This window comes from Bombus terrestris, chromosome 15 (genome assembly GCF_910591885.1).
Source record: "Bombus terrestris chromosome 15, iyBomTerr1.2, whole genome shotgun sequence".
NCBI lineage: Eukaryota > Metazoa > Arthropoda > Insecta > Hymenoptera > Apidae > Bombus > Bombus terrestris.
In genome coordinates this window covers 8,829,163-8,851,094 of record NC_063283.1, presented here as the reverse complement: position 1 = coordinate 8,851,094, position 21,932 = coordinate 8,829,163, and the positions used below count along the sequence as shown (strand labels likewise).

General features: G+C 40.3%; 1 protein-coding gene across 1 annotated transcript in view; it reads right to left on the bottom strand.

The window, feature by feature from the left end:
• The window catches only part of LOC100646518, a 134,541-nt gene that overhangs the window by 23,726 nt on the left and 88,883 nt on the right, over nucleotides 1-21,932 (bottom strand). Inside the window, exons 2-5 of the mRNA XM_003401296.4 lie at nucleotides 20,140-20,345; nucleotides 13,267-13,402; nucleotides 12,231-12,364; nucleotides 2,207-2,450 (exon numbers count right to left, since the gene is read on the bottom strand). Coding sequence (XP_003401344.1) covers nucleotides 2,207-2,450; nucleotides 12,231-12,364; nucleotides 13,267-13,402; nucleotides 20,140-20,345 — 720 coding nt within the window. The remainder of the gene's footprint in view (nucleotides 1-2,206; nucleotides 2,451-12,230; nucleotides 12,365-13,266; nucleotides 13,403-20,139; nucleotides 20,346-21,932) is intronic.

Sequence of the window (21,932 nt, the reverse complement as noted above, 5' to 3'; positions counted from 1 at the left end):
AAAAAGGGTTATTTTTAATAATAATGACAATAATCAGAATTTAGTAAAAATACATATATTCCTAATTAAGCGGCAAAAGTTGATGAAAAGCACTCGTTTCATCCTGTAGTTTTGATTAACGATGGAGCATTTTTTTTTAAATTAATGAGAAATTCGATCGATTTGTTACGAACAATCGTAGCCGATTCTCATTCGAAATTCGTCGGTATTTTAAAGGGATAGAAGTGATAAATACGATATTATTGGCTTCGTTAATGAAGCATGCCGAGCACGATTTAAACGTAACATCGAAATAATTGCATTGTTTAGCGATTGCTATAGTCGTTAATGTATATGTAAAATAACAACGATCCTTGTCGCACATTTATCGCTAATGAACGAAGATCGTACGAACGAGTGTTTACGAGAACCCGGTGCCCGATGTTCGTGACTTCTATCGCATCCAATTGTTACATCATCCAGACGAGAAATGAAAATATGATAAAATTCTTCGAGTGCAGAAAGTTGAACTTTAACTTTATGGATCTGCACAAAATTTTACATTACGAGTAAAATCCGTTTTGCGGCGATATTTTTATTCGTCGCTGCGTGTAAATTTTTTTCACGTTTAATCATTTTCACAAAATTAATCCTCCTGCAATGAAAGTTGGATCATTGTTGCCACAAGCGTGGAATATTTTATTCTATAGACATTAAACGAGAAACCGGCTGGAGAGTAGTTTATGTGCAATAATTCGGTCGGATAATATAATAATACGTAACATAGAAAATAATAAACGTGAAATATTTGCATGAACCAGATTTGGCTCGATGTTTGCCGTCCGTCCAACGGTTAACCGATTGGTTCTTCATCGTTCAAAGCAATTTCACTGTTGCGAATATTTTGTAAAAGTGTATGATAACGAAACGAAGAGAAAGTTGGCGAAAATGCAACGGTAAATTGAGACGAAGCTTGCTGGGCTTTTTAGAGATAGCGGCTTGAACGATTTATCGAGAGCGATGCAATAAGGAAATTACGAGGACTCGAGGATTTATTGAATCTTCTCAGCTCGTTTCAGAACGTAACTCTAGTCGAGGACGGATTGCGATAAAAGTGCTTAGCTGTAGCGAGTCGTAATGGAGTGTGATTGATAACGCTTTGCTCTCCTCGATCAGACCCAGTTTATCATTGTTAACACGCGCGGACAGACGTGGACACGTGTTCCCTCCAACTTGGAATAAATTCTCTCTTCCACCATTTCCCCTCTAATTATCCTCAAACATGTATATTTTTGTTTTATCACAAATCAATCTCAATTTTTAACAAATCAAAATTATTGTTAGTAGGTAACGAATGAATTTGTTTCGACAGCAAGTATTAATCGATGAGTCGAGTGAAAAATTTCAATCTCACTCTGTAGCATAGAAGAAAAACTCCAAGACCGTATTAAAATACCTGAAATCCATAGGCGATCTACTTTCTCATTCCTTCTCTACTTTTCCCAATCTTCCTTGACAAGATTTCTTGAAAATCTCGGTGCATTCAGTTAGACCGGTAACAACCCCTTCCTGCGTGTTCGTCGTGGATTACGCTCCTAAAATCGGGAGGTCAATGAGCTGGAAGAAAGATAAAATCCGCGCGATTCGTATTCGCCTCGTTAGATCGGAACGACACAATTAACAACGTCGATCTGGTCGATCGAGTCCGGACGCTGGAAGACGCCTCCGCTTTTGTCCGATTCGGCTCGATTTGAAAATTTCACCGCGGCTACATCGCTGTTCTTCGTGACGTATAAACGAGAATATAGAATCGATACCGATTGCCTGGCGTACAGTTTCTCTCGGTGACCTTCCTATCCTCTTTCGTCACACAGGGAAAGTTCAGCTTGCAGTTATCTTGCCACCTCTTTGTATTGACGATTTCAATTGCCAGCTAGGACAATTTAGATCCAGCCGAGCGATAAATGGCGCGCGATTGAATAACGCCTTGATTAAACGCGATCCCATTTCTGATAATTCTCCCGCCTTTTACCACCCCTCAATCCCCTATCGTGGAATTTTCCTCGCAATAAAGTGCAGCTATTCGAAAGATGTCCAAAATACTTGCATCTTTTGGTCAATTTGTTGAGGAATTTGTTGTAAATGAATTATTCCATCTTCTTCCGGATATCGTACTCCACCTTGCAATTATCATTACATTATCGTTACAATTGTAGCTTTCACTTACGATGTCCACGAGGTGGTGACTCGCCGGTGATCGAGGCGATGCGTGGTGCGTCCTCGCTGATTTCGATGTCAGCCGACTTCTGGTAGACATCCGCTATGGAGGCAGTGCAGCGCAATACCAATCGTCCATTACGAAACATGTCGTTCGTCACCTTGAAGTCTATGGTCGATTTCGATACTTGTGAATCGTCGTCCTGTGGAATGACCAAGTATCTGGTTCTGTACGTCATGCTGCTGTTCGTGATCTGCAAAAATGTTCAAACAGAGAAAAAGTTTAATTCTCGGTTGATATCTGTGGATTATAAATGATCATAATAGTTTGGAATAAAGATGATCATAATGATTCGCAGAATATTTAATCTTATTTGAAGACGATCGATCATCTCGATATCTATTACAAAAAGACATGGCAAGCTTCAGTTATTTCAACGATGAGATCGTTCCCTTCTACCTTCTTTTTTTAATTTTGTGCTTTCTGTTGTCGACGGAAGAAACGAGGGTTTGTATTTTTCATTTACCGCTAACGGTTAGGTAGGATTTAATTAAAAAATTAGTTTTGCTACACTCGTCAAGCCAGGGAATGTTTGTCCGTTAACAATGCACTAAAGCAAGTGTACACGTCAAATAAATATTTAGCGGCTAGAAAATGAAACAGATTAATTCTGAAGCTCGACGTTATATATACTCGTATATACTTTTATGTATAAATCATGAATTATTATGCCATTGCGAGAAAACCGCTATCGTTGAATATGCGACGATGATTTTGTGCCGGGAAAATGTGCCGTGTTGTCTTATTCAAGGCATTGAATAAATAAAATACTTTTCGCAAATGCTAAAAACTTCAATTAGAAAAATCTCTATCCTGCAGATTGTCGTGTATGCACATTCCGAGCCGACAACTGCAACTAACACTTATCTTCTGACATCTTTCTTAAGACGACTCGATGAACCTAATCTAGTCTCACTTCCTAAAGCACGAAACATCATCCATCGAGCGATACACCGTTCAAACCGTCGCTACGCAGTTATTACGTTATTTCCCAGACCTCTTAACGTTTTCCTGGACAAATAATTATCGATCGCCTATCAGAGATTCGCTAGTCAATCCAATTTCCTGCTTGCCATCGAAGACGGCGTCTCCACAGATTCTTTTGCAACGTCTCTCTCAGAAATGAATTCGTTGCTTCTAAAGATATTACGCAGTTTCGTTGCTCTTAAGGTAAATGAACGGCGGGAAGAGGAGCTTCGAACCTTTCTCTTTTCATTTTCCCATCTTCTTCTTCCTCCTTCGCTTTACTTCTTCCCGGTTTTCTTCAGAGACGAAAGAAGAAAGGCTAAAGAAACAGAGGAGACGCGACACGAGAGTCGCTCGGAGTTATTACTTCGGGGAACAAACGAGGGGCTGTGCATTAAGTTCGCGGGCTCGCGATGACGCGAGACTACGCGGTCTCTGTTCATAAAACATAATGCATAAAGCTTGTGCCTTGTCGCGTATCGCCGTTTCTATTCTTCCTCTCTCTCTCTCTCTCTCTCTCTCTCTCTCTCTCTCTCTCTTCACCTTATCGCCTTATCCCGTGATATTGCGACTTCTCTCGCCAGCGATATCGACGTCACACGGAATTCTCGACGAACGAGAACGTATGCCGTCGTTCCTGATTTTTATTCAGATCGAGCGTGTTCCTCGATGCAACGTTGACACGCGATGGTTAATGGCGATGGAAGTTGCTCGTTTGGGAAGATGGCAAATTCTGGTACAGTGGATGCGATCTTCTCAGACAATTTATGAAGTTGAAGTTCAGGCGAAGATAAGTAGCAGTCGTAGAAGAAATTTTAAACTGTCCCGTCTTAAGTGTCCTGAATGACGATCGATCAACGATCAAAAGCTGTCGGGTCACCACGTTAAATTTTGTTTTGAGTCACGATGTCCAATCAGCTGCTACCACATTGCAGTCTCTGATCCAACCCTATCGACTGCAATCGCGTTGTAGCTTCTAATCCAACCCTATCCTGGAGACAGTGATTTTCCCGGCGGGAAATGGAATGTAATCACGAGCCGGTGATCTCTCGAGAATACTTTGATCACGCGACACCTCTCATTAATTTCGCAGTGGTGAAATATAATTACCCGGATATCCCAACGTGGAAACTTCGTCAGCCAGATATCGACGATCGTTCGAGATTTATCGGCCCTAGCTGATGAAGCGCAGATACCCTTCGGTATTCCCTATACTTCTTCTACGACTGTCATCGCGATATCTTCTCGTTGAAAATACGATTTTCTGTGATTCGTCATATTGCGAAAACTTTATGAGCGTTTCGAGTCTTCCTGGCGGAATTCCGCGTCGTTGTAAATTCGCCGAGTTTTATCGTTTTCTCAGAATTCCCTGCCACTGTCGTTTATCTTGTCTGCGTCAGCGCAACCATACCGCTTCGTACAAAATTCCTAGCGCGGATCCTCTAAGCAGAATGTAGGTCGCGTTCTTTCCGCGAGTTAATAGCTCTTGTTCCATTTGACGATTAGCATTTCCAAATGGATATAGGATAATGATGAAGCGCCGACGAATTCCCTTCGATCTTTGATTGAGAAGTTTGATTATTATTATGAACAAAGATCGTCTTTCTTAAGGGAAAAATAGTAACTGTAAAAAACAGTACCTGCAAAGTATACAGAGAACTCCTACGCTATTTCTCAATTTTAGCATCCACATACGCGATCGATCACTTTCGAATTAATTTCTCAGGAGTCAAACAATCAACGTCGATGAAATCGATCAGTTTGTACAAGGTACGTAGTAAGCTGAATTCATGCACGAAACAACGAGAAATTTTCTTTCGTTCGCAAACTAGTCCCTCGAACAATACAGCGAAGAATAGTTTCGTTTATTTGAATCCTAGACCAACTAGATCACAAATACTAAAATCACCATCGATCCTTTCGTTCGTAATCGCGGAATTAAATCACACCCTGTCAAAAGCAAACAAGCATACGAATAGTTTTGAACGATGGTGCGTATTTCATTCAACGCTATTTTTGCTCAATCAAAACCCGCTTTGAAACAAACACTCGAGACCAGAGTCACCGAGTGGGTACTTGATCCTCTGCCAGGAGGGCGCTCTTTCCACCGGTCCGGAATCCAGTACTCGGTCGTATTTTCTCGCCGCCGCTTCTTCCGCTTAGCCACACGAAGCATCGACGAATTTTCTGCGACAAATCTCAGCTTTCGGACAAAGACCGCAACGAAATTCTCTTAAAGTTACAAATTCGGGATACGCGACGAGTGTGTACGTGTGTATCCAACAAGGCCGTTTCCCAGGGGCCTGGCCATCGAAAATGTATTATCGTGGTGTCCGTGTCACGGATTTGTCGGAGACCGTCGCGCGAATCGGGAACGCCAGAAACGTCGCTCGTTAGAGGCTTCTTTCCGGTAGACGACGGACAGAAAACCGATAAACGCGTCATCCAACCCTTCGCGCGACTGTCATTGCCGTGATCTCCGGGTGCGTTGCAATTTTCGAGGACGGATGGTGACGAGAGGGTTCCCGTGCCATCCGAGTTTTCCAGTTACCCAAGTGGAAACCGGGTTAACGGACGTCGAACTGTATTTTCAAGATTGGATGGTTGCGTTTCTTCTACGCTTTTTTACAGCTCTTCGTTAGTTTTCGTCGAAGTAGATTTGCTTCGTACCTGCGGCCAATAAAATATTCTGCTTCTTATATTATTAAGCTAAGTATAATCTTTGGCGTTCAAGAATATCGCGAAGCTCGATTAACCACCGATATTCCAAAGAGTCATTATGTAAAACGACAGGACGAGTAGACCACTTCAATCCACCACAGAAAAGAGGAAGCTGCGCAACCAATAATAACTTCGAGCGGGGAGGATGCAATTAAGTTTCATCCAACACTACTCTCGCAGTCTGCGAAAGCTTTTAACTTCCAATATTGCCGGAGTCAGCCTGTGTATTCATGGATGCACGCCTGCGAACGCGTACATTTTTGCGACGCTATACACGCACGACGTTGCAAAGTATCTATACATACGTATACAGGATGTCTCTGAAATTGCGCAACAAGCGATCAGGTGATAATTCTACATGTAAAAATAAGTTCTCTCTCTCCTCGTGTTAATATCTGTAAACACGAACGGCATCAGAATTTGCTTTCTACCACGTTACTGTTATCTTATTTCCACAATTTTCGCATTTCGAATGGTTTCGTAAATAAGGACGAGAGTATTGCCTTCTAAGAATCATTTTATTAACGTAACAAGTGTTCAGAATGTTGCCTAGAATGTTGCAGCATACATAGCCATCTGCTCTCCAATTAAATTATTGTCAGCACGGGCAGAAAGAAAAGTCCGATACTCGAAACTTACAATTAGTACACGCGCACCTGGCGGATCTTCGAACTCGTTTTTCTCGAAAACAAAGTTCCGAACGTCGAAAAAATATTATTCTTTATTTTTCGACTTATTTTTGCTCGTAGAATCACCACCCCACCGCTTGTATCACGATTTCGGAAACAATTTGTATACTCTGTGTGACGAAGAGGTGGAAACGATTTCCTATTCCGGTGACTGGTATCGTTGAGTTAACCATTGGTTGAAAAACTTGCATTTTCTCAATGAAACCAGCTACTATTTTGATCTTTGAACGACGCAAGACTTCTGCCTGTTTCCACCCCTTTCTCGGCCGTCGTTCTTCCGCACGAGCTGACGCGCGTTTAACAACTTCTCCAGGCTACCTCCGTCGATATTTCTCGCGAGATATCTGCTTACAGTTCGCTCGAGAAGACTTAAAACTCTAGATCGTATTAAAAGTTGCATCGTCCCGCGAGGCTCGCTGGAATAAATCCTTTGCCTTGAAACTCCGCTCCTTCGATGGGTGAACCGAGTTAACACTTTGCTTTCTCGCCGGAGGGATATTCTCTGTTCTTTCAATTTCACCATTTAGCTAGACAAACTAGATACGATCATGTTTCGTGCACGGTATACCATTGGCAAGAAATATCGCTACACTTTGCCAGAATTTGCTCCCTTGGTCGTAATACAGCGTACTTTCTTATACAGCATGTAGACTTTGTTTTTGAGTAAATTTTGAACGGAAGAATTTTAAACAAGATATTTCTTTATAGTTCCTTTATTTAAGATTTTTCTTGTTATTTTTGTATTAAATTTTGCCACATTTTCTAAATAATTTGTTCGACAAAATCTTAAACGACTCACCGTGAGACTGTTCGTAAAACGAAGCACAGGTACAAGGCGAGGGTCTGCGATGATGTTGGAAGAAAGTTGCCGACAATAGATCAGGAGGAAGAAAAAGGAAGAAGAGGACGAAGGTACGGCTAGCATGGTCCTTGTGATACGCGTGTCAACGTTCACTAGCGCAGGTAGAAGCCAAAAATGGCAGGGCGAAATTGCTGGTCCCTGCTGCATTTTCGCAGCGGCTATTGCTACAGACTGGATACGCGAATTTTCAGTCGCGCTTAGAGACCTCTCTCTTTCCCCTCTGGCCAGCCATCCTTCCACTCTGTTTCACCATCGTCTCTCGGCCCGTTTTCGTTCAGCGAGAAACTAAATCGCCAGCCGCTTTCAGTTCTCGTCGCCACGCGTTAATTATAACCGATCCGGTCCCATAAAGCGGCCAAATTTATTTCCCGAACCCGTCGAGACCGGGAAAATTATTTCGTCAAATAAATCTCGGTTCGGTGGACCGGGGGATCTCGACGCGTTGAAACACCACCAGGTAGAGAGATCGAAGAGCGCCACTGACTGAGATATTAGGAGCCGATACGCTCACTGATTTGTTAACAGTGCAACTACGGATCGCTATATTATAAAATATGGATTTGCATGAAAAAAAGAAAAAAATGGAAATGGAAGATTTATTTATAATGGTTGCGAAAAGTATTGACAGATACCTCTATTTTTCAATGAAGCGTCCTTTTATCAAATTTTACATATTTCACTCTGATGGTATCAAATTTTTGTAGTCATACGATAGTATCGTTAAATAACACGAGATTTAATGTACTCGGACCCAATTAATTGATACGTAAACTATAAATAAATAAATACAACGGCGTGTCGATATATCTTGTAACGAATGTATAGTATATTATCTATATTTATCTGATATAGCGATACATTTTAGCGTTAGTAATTCACCGAATAACGCAGAACGTTAAGAGTTAAGCATTAAGCGAGCAGAATCCGAACAACAGGAAACATTCGCGCTGTCTGAAGAACAGTAGTCTGACTAACGACTAAAGTCGAGCAAATAACTTCGGCATCCTTTTCCTCGCGACATCGCGGTCCATTTAAGCCTCGGGCAGAGCCCTGAGGGATCCTCGAGAGCTTCGATCGCCAACTTTTCTTAGAACTCGAACGCTGTTAAACACGTTCCTCTCTGCTTTATCCTTGTTTTCCTCCGACAAATGTACATCCTTCCTCGCCAATAACATTTTTACGTTCCCGTAAGTGTTCTCAAAGAGATTTCTCCAACATTTGTTCTGGGAGATTCGCTGAAACTTGTTTGATACTGTTTTTACTTTATTTAACAGAATCGAAGAAATATATTCGTACGCTGTTTTACGCACTGTTTCGTTAAAAATTGGTAGGTTCGGTGAAAAAGTGTTAGGAATATATTCTTTTATTTCAAAAATTGAAAGATATATCCAAGCTTTTATGAAACATACGCGTAATAAATCAAATATTTCGATTTTTATTCTTGAAATATTTACATAAACATCTCCAAGCGTTTATGGCAACGCGTAGTAAAATATTTTAATGTTTCGAGGCATTTCTATTTGCTATTTTTTCTTTTTTTTTGCTTTTCTAAGATCGAAAACAATTCGATCGCTATTACATTTTGAACGTTCTCTTCTTTAAAATCACCGCTTGAAAATCAAAGAAATTGGTTGGTTCCTTTATATTCTGCGAGGCATACGCGCCATTTGTTCCGATCGATCGCGTTACGTCGGCACGGTTCTATTCAATTTCCGTCCATCTTCGACGCCTTCGATCCAGTTTTGTTTTTCAATCAACACTGGGGCCGACTGTAACTACCTGGTCATTTCACATTTCAGCGCCGAGCTTTCGTGCGGTAGCGCGGGTGTACAGCATAGCGACGGGAATTAAATTTATCGAGATCCATCGAGATACATATCCGGGCAATCGGCGTGAGGGTGGAGCGACGAACAGGGGAGGGTGGATAACCGGTGGCTCGCGATGCCTCGTATGCAAATAAATCGTTATTCCGCGGTATTTGTTAAATCAACCAAATTATTCCGTTAAATCGCAGGCACCATCGTGGCTCGACGCGTTTAATCGATCACGATGACCCCGATGAGTTATATGTTTTCGATCGAGAACACGCGATGCTACGGCCACTTCCGCCCGTTGTCTTCTTTCTCTTGTCCCATTTTCTACAGTTTTTTTTGGACGAATCGTGGTATAAAAGCTAATAGGTATTTTCTGTCGTTTAATGTTAGTTTTGTTTCTTTATTTTGCGACGTGGAATCGTCCTTTGAAATTTAGTTTTAGTCTGATATTTCCGATGGCGACAGTGAGATTACTGGCACTGTATCTTTGTTTCTCGTATTTTTTCAAATTTCCTGTGACCCTTTATCTCTATTTTTCTCTCTATAGCGATGGTTATTTCGCCTCGCCATACTACGCGTGACACTATTTTACTTCAATTTCATTTGTTCCCAACCAGAACAATCTAATTCAATCTAATCCATTACAAACAACTAAACTTGTAGTAGAAGCAATTTGATTCTATCTAATCTGTTATAGAATGTGTAAAAAGTCGTCCACGCCTATTTTACATTTATAGTGGCTGTTTCGTAATAAATAAGAGCAATCTGAGATTTCGTCGAGACAAATTATTTCCCGTTTAAAAGATTGGCCACTTTCGCCCCGTTTGATCACCTCTCGAACCGATATCTCCACCAAATTGGATTTCAGGTATCAAATTCCGACTTCGAATCTTCTTCCACGACGTTCTTTAAGATTTGTGCTGGGAAAATTCTTAGAAAGACAAATGACGTCGATTAAAGTCCTGGACGGGGTTATTCGAGGAGCATATAAGAGTGTAACAGGGAAAACGGCATTCATTAGTTTGTCGTCAGACCTTCCATTGGTTATCGTGTCGGTGTGCCTTCATCTGATTTATGCTCGTCTTCTTAACTCTCTAAGTGAATACTCTGCCACGTTGAAACTCATTTAACTTGTTGTGTCTTCGAAATGAAATCATCTAACTCTTCATCCCAAAATTTATCGTTTTCGGTCGATCAACGAGTTCGATTTATCGTAAATTATCCATTATAAAGGGTATATTTTCGTTCTATTATTAGAAACATTCGCAGAGTGAACGATTAATCTTAAGTAAATTTACGCTTCAGACCCTTTATTCTCAAGTGCTTGAAACACCGTCGGTTGCAGGAGAAACTCCATCGTTATAGAATGGTCCATCAATTTTGAAGTATCACTACCCTTTCCTCTAGCCCTCGAATCATTCTACAATTCCTCTATCATCGAGCATTCGACACAATACACGACCGCCATATTCCAAGAACCTGTCATCCTCATCCACGCGAATTCTCAACGCTATCTCATCGCTTCTTCGCCTCTCTACGCTGGAGTCTTTCGAAAAATCGGGCCAGGCATATTTCATCGTGTCCTCCTTAACATTGGATTTCTCTGCGACGAGATTCACCGCAGAATCAAGGATTCTCCGAGCGTTTCTCGAGAGTCTTTCGCGAAATTGATCTACTTTCAAGGAATATCTAAAGAAAAAGATCGATCGCTCGATGGAACGGACAGGATCGATCGTTATTCTGTTTTTCGACGAAATAATTGCCGTTTGCTGGATGCCAGCCGTTGAACCGTGGCTCGATCATTTATGTTCACTCTTGTTTACACGCGCCGCGTACACGGCCAAATAATTCGTTCGCGTGCGGGGAAATTAATTACGAATTATAAGCGGAACATCAAATTGCTCTAATTAATTAATCCGTCACAATGGGCCCGAATATGTGTTTGCTTGTGTCGGCCGCTCTTCGCCGGCCTAATATCCGGCAACATTAATAATTCACTCGAAATAATCGCGCCCCGCTATTATTGTACCCCCTTGACATATCACGGGTCACCGCAAAAACCAATGGCTATTTTTGTCTCGCCCACCCACGGCATCGTTTTTGTTCTGGTTACCTTGGCGAGGTACGTTTTTGATTAATTCCTGGCCTGGAGAAAATTTGTGTGCACGCGTGTTTTTAGTACGAAATAGGTACGAGGTAATAACGAAGCGCCGCCAAATGGATTGGCATTTTCTTTTTTTCTTTTTTTTAAGGAATAGAATACGTGGAATAGACTTGCGTATAGAATGTTCAGAGTAATTGTGAAATATTTCTGTATTTAAATTCGTGATACGTTAGTTTATAACGAAAAACGATAAGATGAATTAGTTGTTACTTATTTGACATATCCCCCTGTCTAAAATATTTAAGATGATTTCTGGAATATTTTTTTTCTTTGCAATATCCGAGATACTTGCACGATATTCTTATATTTATTACCAGGATATATACACGACACTCGTGAGATATTTTTAGATCGAAAAATCTATCGACTAATACAATTCATATATTTCTCTCGAAAGAAACGTCTTCCGAATACAAAATCTTCTCCACTCCGCACCCTCAATCTCCTCAAGCACTTCCTTAAATTCATTCACCGTCCTTCACATCCCTCGAATCACCCTTCTTCGCCTTTCCCTCTGAAATTATTCCTACAGCGAGAAACACCTCGTGTCAACGAGCTCACCTGAACGGCGAACGGGGTGAAAAGGTAAATGGAACGTAACGGAACGAGGGGTTAGAGGTTGGCGAGATGGAAGTCGGAGCGAGGGTGTTCCTTGTGGAACTTTAATCATCCAGTAAGGTCACGTAGCTACGGCTCGAGGACATACATATATAGCGGCTTGGAATAAGGCGTGAGAGAACTCCGACGATATACTTACGAGATCCTTGTTCAGCTTCCACGTAATGGCGGAGGCGGGCCTCGAGTTGCCTGTGGTGCAGTTAGCCCGCAGCAGCTCACCCACTGCGATCCTTTCTTTCTCGATACCGATCGTCGGGTCCGTTTTCGGCGCGTCTAAGGCATAATAATTACGTTGTTTAGCACACGCGACTGCTAACTCGACGCCTGGCGTAAAGCCAGCTACACGTCGAGGCGCCGATGCGAAAAGTGAGCTGAAAGGGGTTGCGAGTGTTTCGGCAGATCTTTCTTGGTTGTAAATATAAAATATAAAATATACACTATATTCTATTTTATATTTATATTTATTATTATTTATTATATATAAAAATAATATATATATATATTATTTTTTGAATTGGATAGAGTATTTATTATTGTTATATATATACATATTCCATTATATTCCATCTTTAAAAAATCAAGCAAAATTTGATGCCCTTAATTAATTTGTAATGTTCAGTTTGTTGTCTCGATAGACTTGATCAACTTGCAATAGAAATTTACGTATTCGTGATACATTTAATGAATCTGACTTTTCAAATTTCGACGGAGTTGACTCGAGTTCAAAATTTATGTTTCGTAATCCTCCGACGCACAGTCGATAGATACCAACAACAATTCGTACAAATTACAGAATCTAACAATAATCCGGTTTAAAACTATTCCATTACTCATAACTACTTCACGTTTCTCAATTTCAAACCGTTCAATCCTTCGATACAATGGAACCAGTTTCTCAGCCCGTGGATAATTAAAGCGGCATCAATGTTCGAATTTCTATTCTGGAAAAGGGACGAGGAGAAAGAGAGTTCTTCCGGTAGTAGTTGAAGGCCGAGTCGCGTTCCTGTTGGAAGTCTTCCGCGAGCCGTCGAATCCAACATGAAAATGGGTGTCACGTAGGGGCGCACGTGCGCCGCATTACGGGATGGCGCCCGCGCGATTCAGCAACCAGAAGGATTTGTCTACTCGGTGAAACTTTTTAATTCTGAACCGAGTCCAGCCCGACCACTACTCACCTACTACTTCCATTCTGGCCCTGTTGATCAACGTGTGGTACGAAGGGCTTCCGGCTGACACCTCGCACTTGTACAAACCCGTCAGGTTCCTCGACACGTTGACCAATGTTACGTCGTTCGAGTTCGATTTGGAAACCTGTAAAATAAATCCAGATCGAACATCGTTAATAACGAATATTAGAATCAGGACTATTATCATAGATAAACGATTAGGATCGTTCTTAGAGACTGGTCTTGGAGCTAGACAATTGTCTATTAGCCAAAGAATATGAAATTGATTTTCCTCGTCTCTTGCGCAGACGGTATCGTTTAAAATTGTTTAACTAAATAGAAACTTAACATTCTAACTTTCCTAACAATATCATTATACAAAACCACGTTCAGAAAAATTTCCTAAATTTCTTCTGAAACTCGCCAAGACCGAAAACATCGATCGAAGTTTTATTTTGACTCGCAGTTTCCGTCTACCGTGCGTTAAACTCGCGGGACCGGAAACCATCGATGCTTTGGCGAACGATGCTTCCATTCGGAAGGAAGAGGTCGAGGAGACGAGCTGCCTCGCTTGAAACCACCACGAGGATACTTTTACAGGCGATCGAGCCGCTCGAAATCTGATAGCGTCGAAGGAACTACCAGGAACTTTCTCTGCACCTCTTTCTTCTTCTTTTCGTTTCGGGTGATATCGTTCCGCCAGGAAGTTGACTCAACTCTCGGTTACAGGATTGATGCCCGACTAAAATGTATTCTTCTATCGGCTCGCCGGAAAATGCTCCACTCGCTTCCTCGGATTCGATTAATTTCTTTCGAACGTTCGTATCTCTCGCGAACTATCTCCCATTCTATTTAACTTTTCGAAAATCAGTTTCCTGCATGAAAAATGGTGTGTCGCTGCTTGATGGAGCAGCCTACGATTTTGAAGATCCTCGATACAGCTTACAGTTCGTTTACAGCCATTCGTAATTCTTCGGACAGTTGTTACGATAAATTGATATTTCTATGATTAAACAACGAAACAACAGACTGTGTTTCTTTCGATTGACAGGATAAATAGAACTTAATTACAGGAAATACAATAGAAGAAATGAATTGCATAGATGGAAAAATAATACTACCAAGACGATATCATGATTACTTTCTGCACTTGTTTACGGAGAAAAAAAATAATATACGTAGTACCATCTATTCACCGTAGTTTCCAACAGATTGCTCCCTGACAATTATTCCACGTTACAAAAATAAAACAAGAGACTCCCTTTTAAATTTCAGAACATCCACCTACGGATTTCCAACGTTGATAACGATCTCTCAGCAACTTCATAAACGAACCTTATCCACTCTGTCTCTTTTGTATAAATTTCGAACGGAAACGCGTATAATTTCCCGAATCTCTTTTCTCCTATCTTCTCCGCCCGCTTCGCTCGTTTTACTTTCCAGCCCGATTCTCCCCCCCCCCCCAGAATTACTTTGTATTCCACGCGACTATCGACCTTCCATCTAACCCTCTCCCCACATCTAAATCTCGATCGGACTATATTCTACCCCCTCGACCGACCGCTCGTCGTTGCAATCATTTATATGCATCGTGGTGGTTCCCTCTGCCTGCTTTACAAACTACACCGGATACGGAAACAAGCTCTTTTCACCATTTCCTCCGCTTCTGATGAAATCGGCGGACCGACGAAAGGAACGTCCGCAGATCGTAGAAAGACGTTTCATCGATGGATTCTCGTTGTTCTTTCGAAATATCGAAAGATCGATATTTTTGTATTTTCGTCAGAAGACGAGAGTCATTTGATACGAGACGAATCAAAGTAGTTCTGATCAAATAATCTCCGAATATTCGGATTTCCTTTTCGTACAATTATTTTAAATATTAGACGAGCCATGGTTATTTTTATTTCATGGTATAGCCCATCGCGGGGAACCGATAGCTTTCCACGAAGATTTACGAATGACTGAAATCTCGTGTCGTCGATACGCCACCTTGTTTTTCGAACCATTCTCTACCTCGTACAGGCTATTCATACGCGTGCTGCTTCTATGAATCCTTGTCGCTAGCCGATCTTTTACCATTTATTTGCTGTATTGGAGAAATAAATCAGGTTTCGTAGGAAGGCAGTGTTATCGCGGTGGTTTGTCGTTTCGAGGATGAATAGGCTGTTGGTTCTGATAATCCCGCTGCAGATAATCGGTAGTGGTTGGAGATAAAACGATCTAAATAGTAATATTGGTAATACTAATCCATTAGAGACCGCTATTTTGTTAAGCTTTCGTGATTCTTCGTTTCGCTACATTTTACTATCGCGTTATTAAAATTCTACTATTTTTACATTGTACCAGGTATGTAAATATGAAACCGGAATTTTTGTATAGAAAATACACGTTTATTATATGAAAATGATTAAAAATACTTTACTCGAAGTATTGCTCATCGCTAGCTATACATTTTTTCCACCTGTCTGGCAATAGGTGGATGCCACACCAAAAAAACTGTCGCTCTTTTGAGGCAAACCAGTCATCGAGCCATTTTCGTACATTTTCATAAGAAGTGAAGTGCCGGTCAGAAAGTGCGTGTCCCACCGATGCAAATAAATAGTAATCGGACGGAGCCAAGTCTGGTGAGTAAGCCGCGTGCGAAAGTATTTCCCAACTGAACGCTTCAATCGTTTCCTTGACCGGTTTTGCTGTATGTGATGGTGCATTATCATGAAGCAAAATTACTTTGTGTTGCTTTTTTTGATATTCTGGTCGTTTTTCACGCAAAGCTTGATTCAAATCGATCATTTGTTGTCGGTGGCGCTCAGTATTAACGGTCTCGCCAGGTTTTAACAGCTCATAATAGATCACGTTCCACGTTCCACGTTCTTCGTTCCTCACGTCAAAATTGCCACTTCTGAATTTTTTAAACCACTCAAAGCACTGTGATTTACCAAGAGCATGTTCACTGTAAGCTTCGACAAGCATTCGATGCGATTCTGCAGCAATTTTCTTCAAATGGTAACAGAAAATCAATGCTGTCCGCAAATCGTAGTTTCCAGGCACAAAATTCTACATGTTCAACGCTATTACAAACTATGCTGTTGTATGAAATTTGTATTGTTCTGAGTCGAAAATGTTTGTGAGATGTCAACAAAGACTTTTGGCATCGATGACGCAGTTTAGTGATAACTACATTATCAGCTAGGGCCATATATAGGCAAATTCCGGTTTCATACTTACAGACCTGATATATGAAGAGATTTCTATTGATTTCCTTGATATTAAGTTGTCCGAAAAGTTTCTTTCGTTTCATAAGGTGATAATAGATGAACAACAATTTTTATTTTATATTATTTTATTGAATTAGATATGATCCATTTCGTTCTATTTTTATTATTATGTTTGTGCATAATTCGATAAACTAATATAAAACAAAAAACATTGTGCCTCTATTATTTCCTTATAAAACAAAGGAGACTTTTCGGACAACCTAATTATTTTGAGAAAGAAACGATCGATAAAAGCTGAATTGAAACGATAATTAGGACGAATACGAAGTGTTTGTATCTTAAAAAATGTCGATACCAGCCGTATCTTCTTGGAACTAATGCACCGTCTTGGCCTTTTTAGCTATCGGCGACTCTACAAAACGGCGTTGTCAGCGGAACAGCACCTCGGAAACGAATGTGGAAATTTTATTAAAGATACCTATCGGCCAGCTTTATGCATCGCGCGAATGAAAAATTTGTTTTCCAATGTCTCGCAACCGAGTCGAAGTGGAATCGAATCGATTGCCTTTCGAAACTCTTCTATCTTGTCGGCATCCATTTGCCATCGTTCGCAAATAGCAGCCAACCTATCGATTCAACTAAAAAGTAGTTTACGGACTCTCTTTGCTTTCCTTGAGGAAAACTTCAGACCTAAATAAATTACCAATGCTTTTTAAGATGGTTTGTTTAATATTTACAATTCATTTTAGTTTCATGTGACTAATTGGTTACTTTGAAGCTCGAATTAAATATTGGATAGAACTTTCTTAGATTAGAATTACATATTAAATACAGCTTTTACAGGAGATTAGAATCGCGCATTAGATAGAATTTCTTACGGTTAGAATTAGGTGTTAGAATTTTATCTGAAAGCTGTCATTTTCGCATGATCTCGAGGGTAAATAGAGCCGAAACGCGTGGCGTTTACCTCTTTATTGCCTCGAAAATGGTTCGAACGAATTTCGATTGACGATACTATGTTTGGGCAACGTGGTGCTGGCTGAGTACAGCGTGAAAATGGAATCTAAACGCGCCGCTTTAACGTACTCGTATCCTTTTCGTGTTTACTTTGTATATCGTTTCTATCCATTTTGTGTTTTTTAAATCGCCGTTGCTAATATCAGTTTGTAAAGTATAAAACGTTGAGCGACGACGTACAACGTACAACTATGAGAAATGGAAACGAGAACAAAATACAATGGAGAGAAAACACGGGAGAAACAGAGAGATACTCGAAACGATGTAGGATGAAATATTTAGAAAATTATTCGATAAAAATTATCCATCTTGTATTCGTGCGTTTTTAATATAAAAATTAGTATTAGAACACAGATCGAATATTTAACATCGCAACTTTCACAGATGTAAGAACGCTGTTTAAGCGCTCTACTGTTTTTCGATCTAACGAAAAGCGGCGGGATCACAAAGTTCTAAAAGCGCTGGCAATTCTTTGTGCGATAAAATGAACAAGCCTGACTAGTTTACTCTGGCGAGGATGGTGACATCAGGTGGATCCGATAAAAGTGGCGCGCGTCACATCGACGTGAAACTTTTTGCCAACCCCTGGGGGAGCGCGTAAGTGCGAAACCGAACCGTAGACCGGACGAAAGAAATCGATAGGGCTGATTTATAGCGCGAGCTACGACCGCGACACGACCCTTTGGAATCCCCATTCAAGTGGATTTCATCCCAGGTCGGCCGACTTTCTTGTTTTACTCGCCTCCAACTCCACGCCCCGACGTCCTTTATCTCATCATAGTGATTTTCTTTCCATTCGCGCCTCCATTTAAATATTTCTCACGAATCGAGAGATTGCCGGAGAAAGGTCAGTTCTGATTGATTTTGATCCTGTGGTTGATCGAAATAGCGAGACGGTAAGGAAGCTTCTATCGCGAAATAGTTGAGAAAACGAGCATAAACTTCGCGAGGCAAATTATCGAATTTCAAATTTGAAACTGAATTTGATTTCTAATATTCCTTTACCCTAAATAAATTTAAGCCTATCCTGAGATATAATTATGTTTCAAATATAATTTTTCGAATATTTCCTGCGAAAAAAAAAGAAAAAAAATAGACAAGTTACGAGCACTCTCGACAACACACTCTTGACAAGCACAACCCTTATACCATTCGAAACCTCTAAAAACTCGCATATCCCCCGAACACTTGCTCGTTACACGGCAACTCTCGGGAGGGTTACAAAATTTCCGCAGAGAACGCAGTTAGAAAGTTTGAAAAGCGCGACGATATCGCGGGAAGCAGGCGGTACAGTCGATGAGGGGAAAAACAGGATGCTTCACTGGAAGGCGGAAAAATCGGGCCGCTATTCGGTCTTATCTTCACTTGCTTTCGAAATACAGCCGGCAGACTGATAAATGGACGTCGCTAGTACGTGCTTGTATCGGCTGGCAAAAGAAGTTCGCAGCTTTTGCCGCTGTTTCCTCTTCGAACACGTCAACCTGCAGCGAAAATGCATCAGCTGAACGAAACGATCATCATGGAATTTTTTCTTCCAAAAGAAAAAACGGAATATTTTTCTGCCATATACTGCTGTTGATATAAATGCGAAGCAACAAGAAAAGTTGGTGATTCTCCTAAAATTCTGATATATTTGGGACGAATTCTTGGCGAGGATTCTTTTGCAATCTTGAAATCACCAGATTTGTTTGTCGAAGAGACTATCCTTCTCACTTTTTTTTTCTCTTTTAAAGATTAGTCAAAGATGCTTTCTCGTGGATTATTATCATCAAATGTCTTACAATAAATTAGGTACGTGGATATCTAAAAGGTCAAAGTCGAATCATTGATAGGATCTGTAGGTAAAGTAACGCGAAATCTAACCAAAGGGATAGCACGAACTTCATGAGATTTCTCGTCATATAGTTTTATCGAAGTGCTCGTTAAGAGTTTAATTGCGCGCATTAGTTGACGGATTCGGGCGCAACAAGCCGCGTTTTTGACTTCCGCCTCCGGAAAGACATTGTTTCCAATGTAATTAACAACGTTTCGTATTGACGGAGAAACTATGTCTATCCTCTTGCACAAACATAACGCCCATATATCTGCGCTAGCGTTCATCTTTGGCTCTCTGTTTCGTACAAGTCGATACGATTGAAATAGCCTACCGAGACATCTGTTAGTTGCTGGAATAATTCCATTCTTACTGCTGAAGAGATTTCGGATTTTTGGATTATTTACATATTACTACATGGACAAAATTTTTCTAAATAAAATGTTGATTTCATCAGACACACCTACGCTGTACCAATTGAAGAGCACACAAAGTACCAAGCCTGTCATTTTTGCATAACGTACATACGTTTCTTTCCCGATGAATTTCGTTTTAACCCTTCAACTGCTACGATACGATGTCTCCAAACATTAAAACACTTTAAATCACTGTAAATCTGGGTTTCACGTATCGATATTTGTATTTACGTCATTTGTGGAAAAATAAAAAAAAGAACCCGTATACTTGGATATATTTTTCAACTGAGCCCCTTGTACGTCACAAATAGATTATGGATGTTTATACACTCGTGGAAAATTTAAAACCAAAATGCATAGAACGTAATAATCTAATCTAAAAGTTAGTTAAATTAGAAGACGAGAAGAGAATACTCACATTCACGTGCATTCCATCGATGTTAAAGGTTTTGCACGGAGGATCTCCTTCTGGCAGGTACCGATAGAACTCCGTATCCTCAAAATACCATTGCAAGGAGTACAATGTCAATCCTTCTAGATCGTAATGACAGGATAGTGTCACTGTGTCGCCCGATCGTACCACCGCTGGCACGTTGATTGTCAGATCTTTCAGTCCTGTTGCACCTATAATCAAATAATGCGACACAATTTTGTAAAAAATGCGACTGCATCGCGTAATAGTGATTTCTATAAAGTTTAGGGAGAACATTGATAACAGAAACAGTAGCTGTGAAATACAATCCTATTTTTTTCGAATCGCTGAACGTATACACGTGAATATATGCGTTTCTTTTTTTTTTTTATATACCATAGATCATTTTGAGGATCGGCCATTTTTATCGAAAAAGAAAAAAAATTTCATTTCGATCAGGAGAGCAAAAAATGCAAAAAAATACTCGACTAACACGTATATACCGTAACGTATACTTACAAATTTGTATATCGCGTAACGGGTATCGGTTTCGTAGATTAATACTGGCCGCAGGGTTGTGTTACCAGTTAGAATGGCAAAACGGATAACCTTCGTATATGGCGTATTTTTCCATCCGCTGTGACGCGTTCGTTTTGTCGTTTTAATTGGCGATACGAGGTGAAATGCTTGAGAGTTCTGGATAAAAACCGTCGAATGACAAAAACCCGTCGTTCTACGGACGTTTTTGTAATTAGCTGCCTGGAGTGTAACCATAGTACGGTATAAAGCGCCACTTTATGACACGTGTTTTATCGTAAAATATTGTAACTATCCACGACCATGTTATATTCGTATTGAACAAACAACTTGTAATTTCGAGAAACGATTACACGTTGCCGGAATTTATTACATAAACGTCAAAATTTGACACTTTAATTTACAACTTTTATAATGTCAAAGGGTTACGAGAAAAAGCATTGTAAACTGGTGCATTGTTCTCCGCGAGCCTCGGCGCTTTCATCCAACCAGTTATTTATCGTTCTAATTAGTTATTCCACCCAGTAAGAATGTAGAACGTACGACAATTAAGTCCCGTTTCTAGCGCTAATCTAATCGCGCAAGCAAAGTCCATTTAGTCCGCCAAGTATCTCTTTAAACGGATAAGCAACCCCCCGGCATTACGCGTAGCTTGGAAAACGTCTAATCTTAACACTCCACGGTTTCTACTCCCAGCTCTATCCATCCGTCGCACTCTGTTCCGATTTAACGTGGTCCCCTTTATATCTTGTCCTTTGTTTTACATTCTCAAAAATTTATCTAATAGAAAAAATTAATATTTATAACTTAACGCTTTCAAAGGAAATATAATATCCTTTCGTTTTGTTGTTTAGTCGTATTGATATCCGAACAAAACTTACATTTTTTTATTATTATTATTTAATTTCTACTTTACAATTTGTCCAGCTGGACATTTGGTAAATTTTTCTAGCTTAATTGCTGAATAACGCGTGGATGGCTACCCCCAGCGGGATACCATCTTCGAGTTTGACTATTTTATTTCTTTAGCGAGGTCAGTGGGGTGTTTTCTTTTTAATTTTCTCTTTATGAGAGTTTTGCTCGCTTCAGTAGCCAGCTGGTTTGGATGTGTTGTCTTTCTTTCCTTGTATTTTTCTGCGTACCTGCCGATTTCTTCTTTGACTTTTACTTTCTCTTTAAGTATTTTTAAGTCTTTGCGTAACTTACATTTAACACTGAATTTCATGTTTTTGGAGGACTGCTTCGTTCAATGATAATTTTTT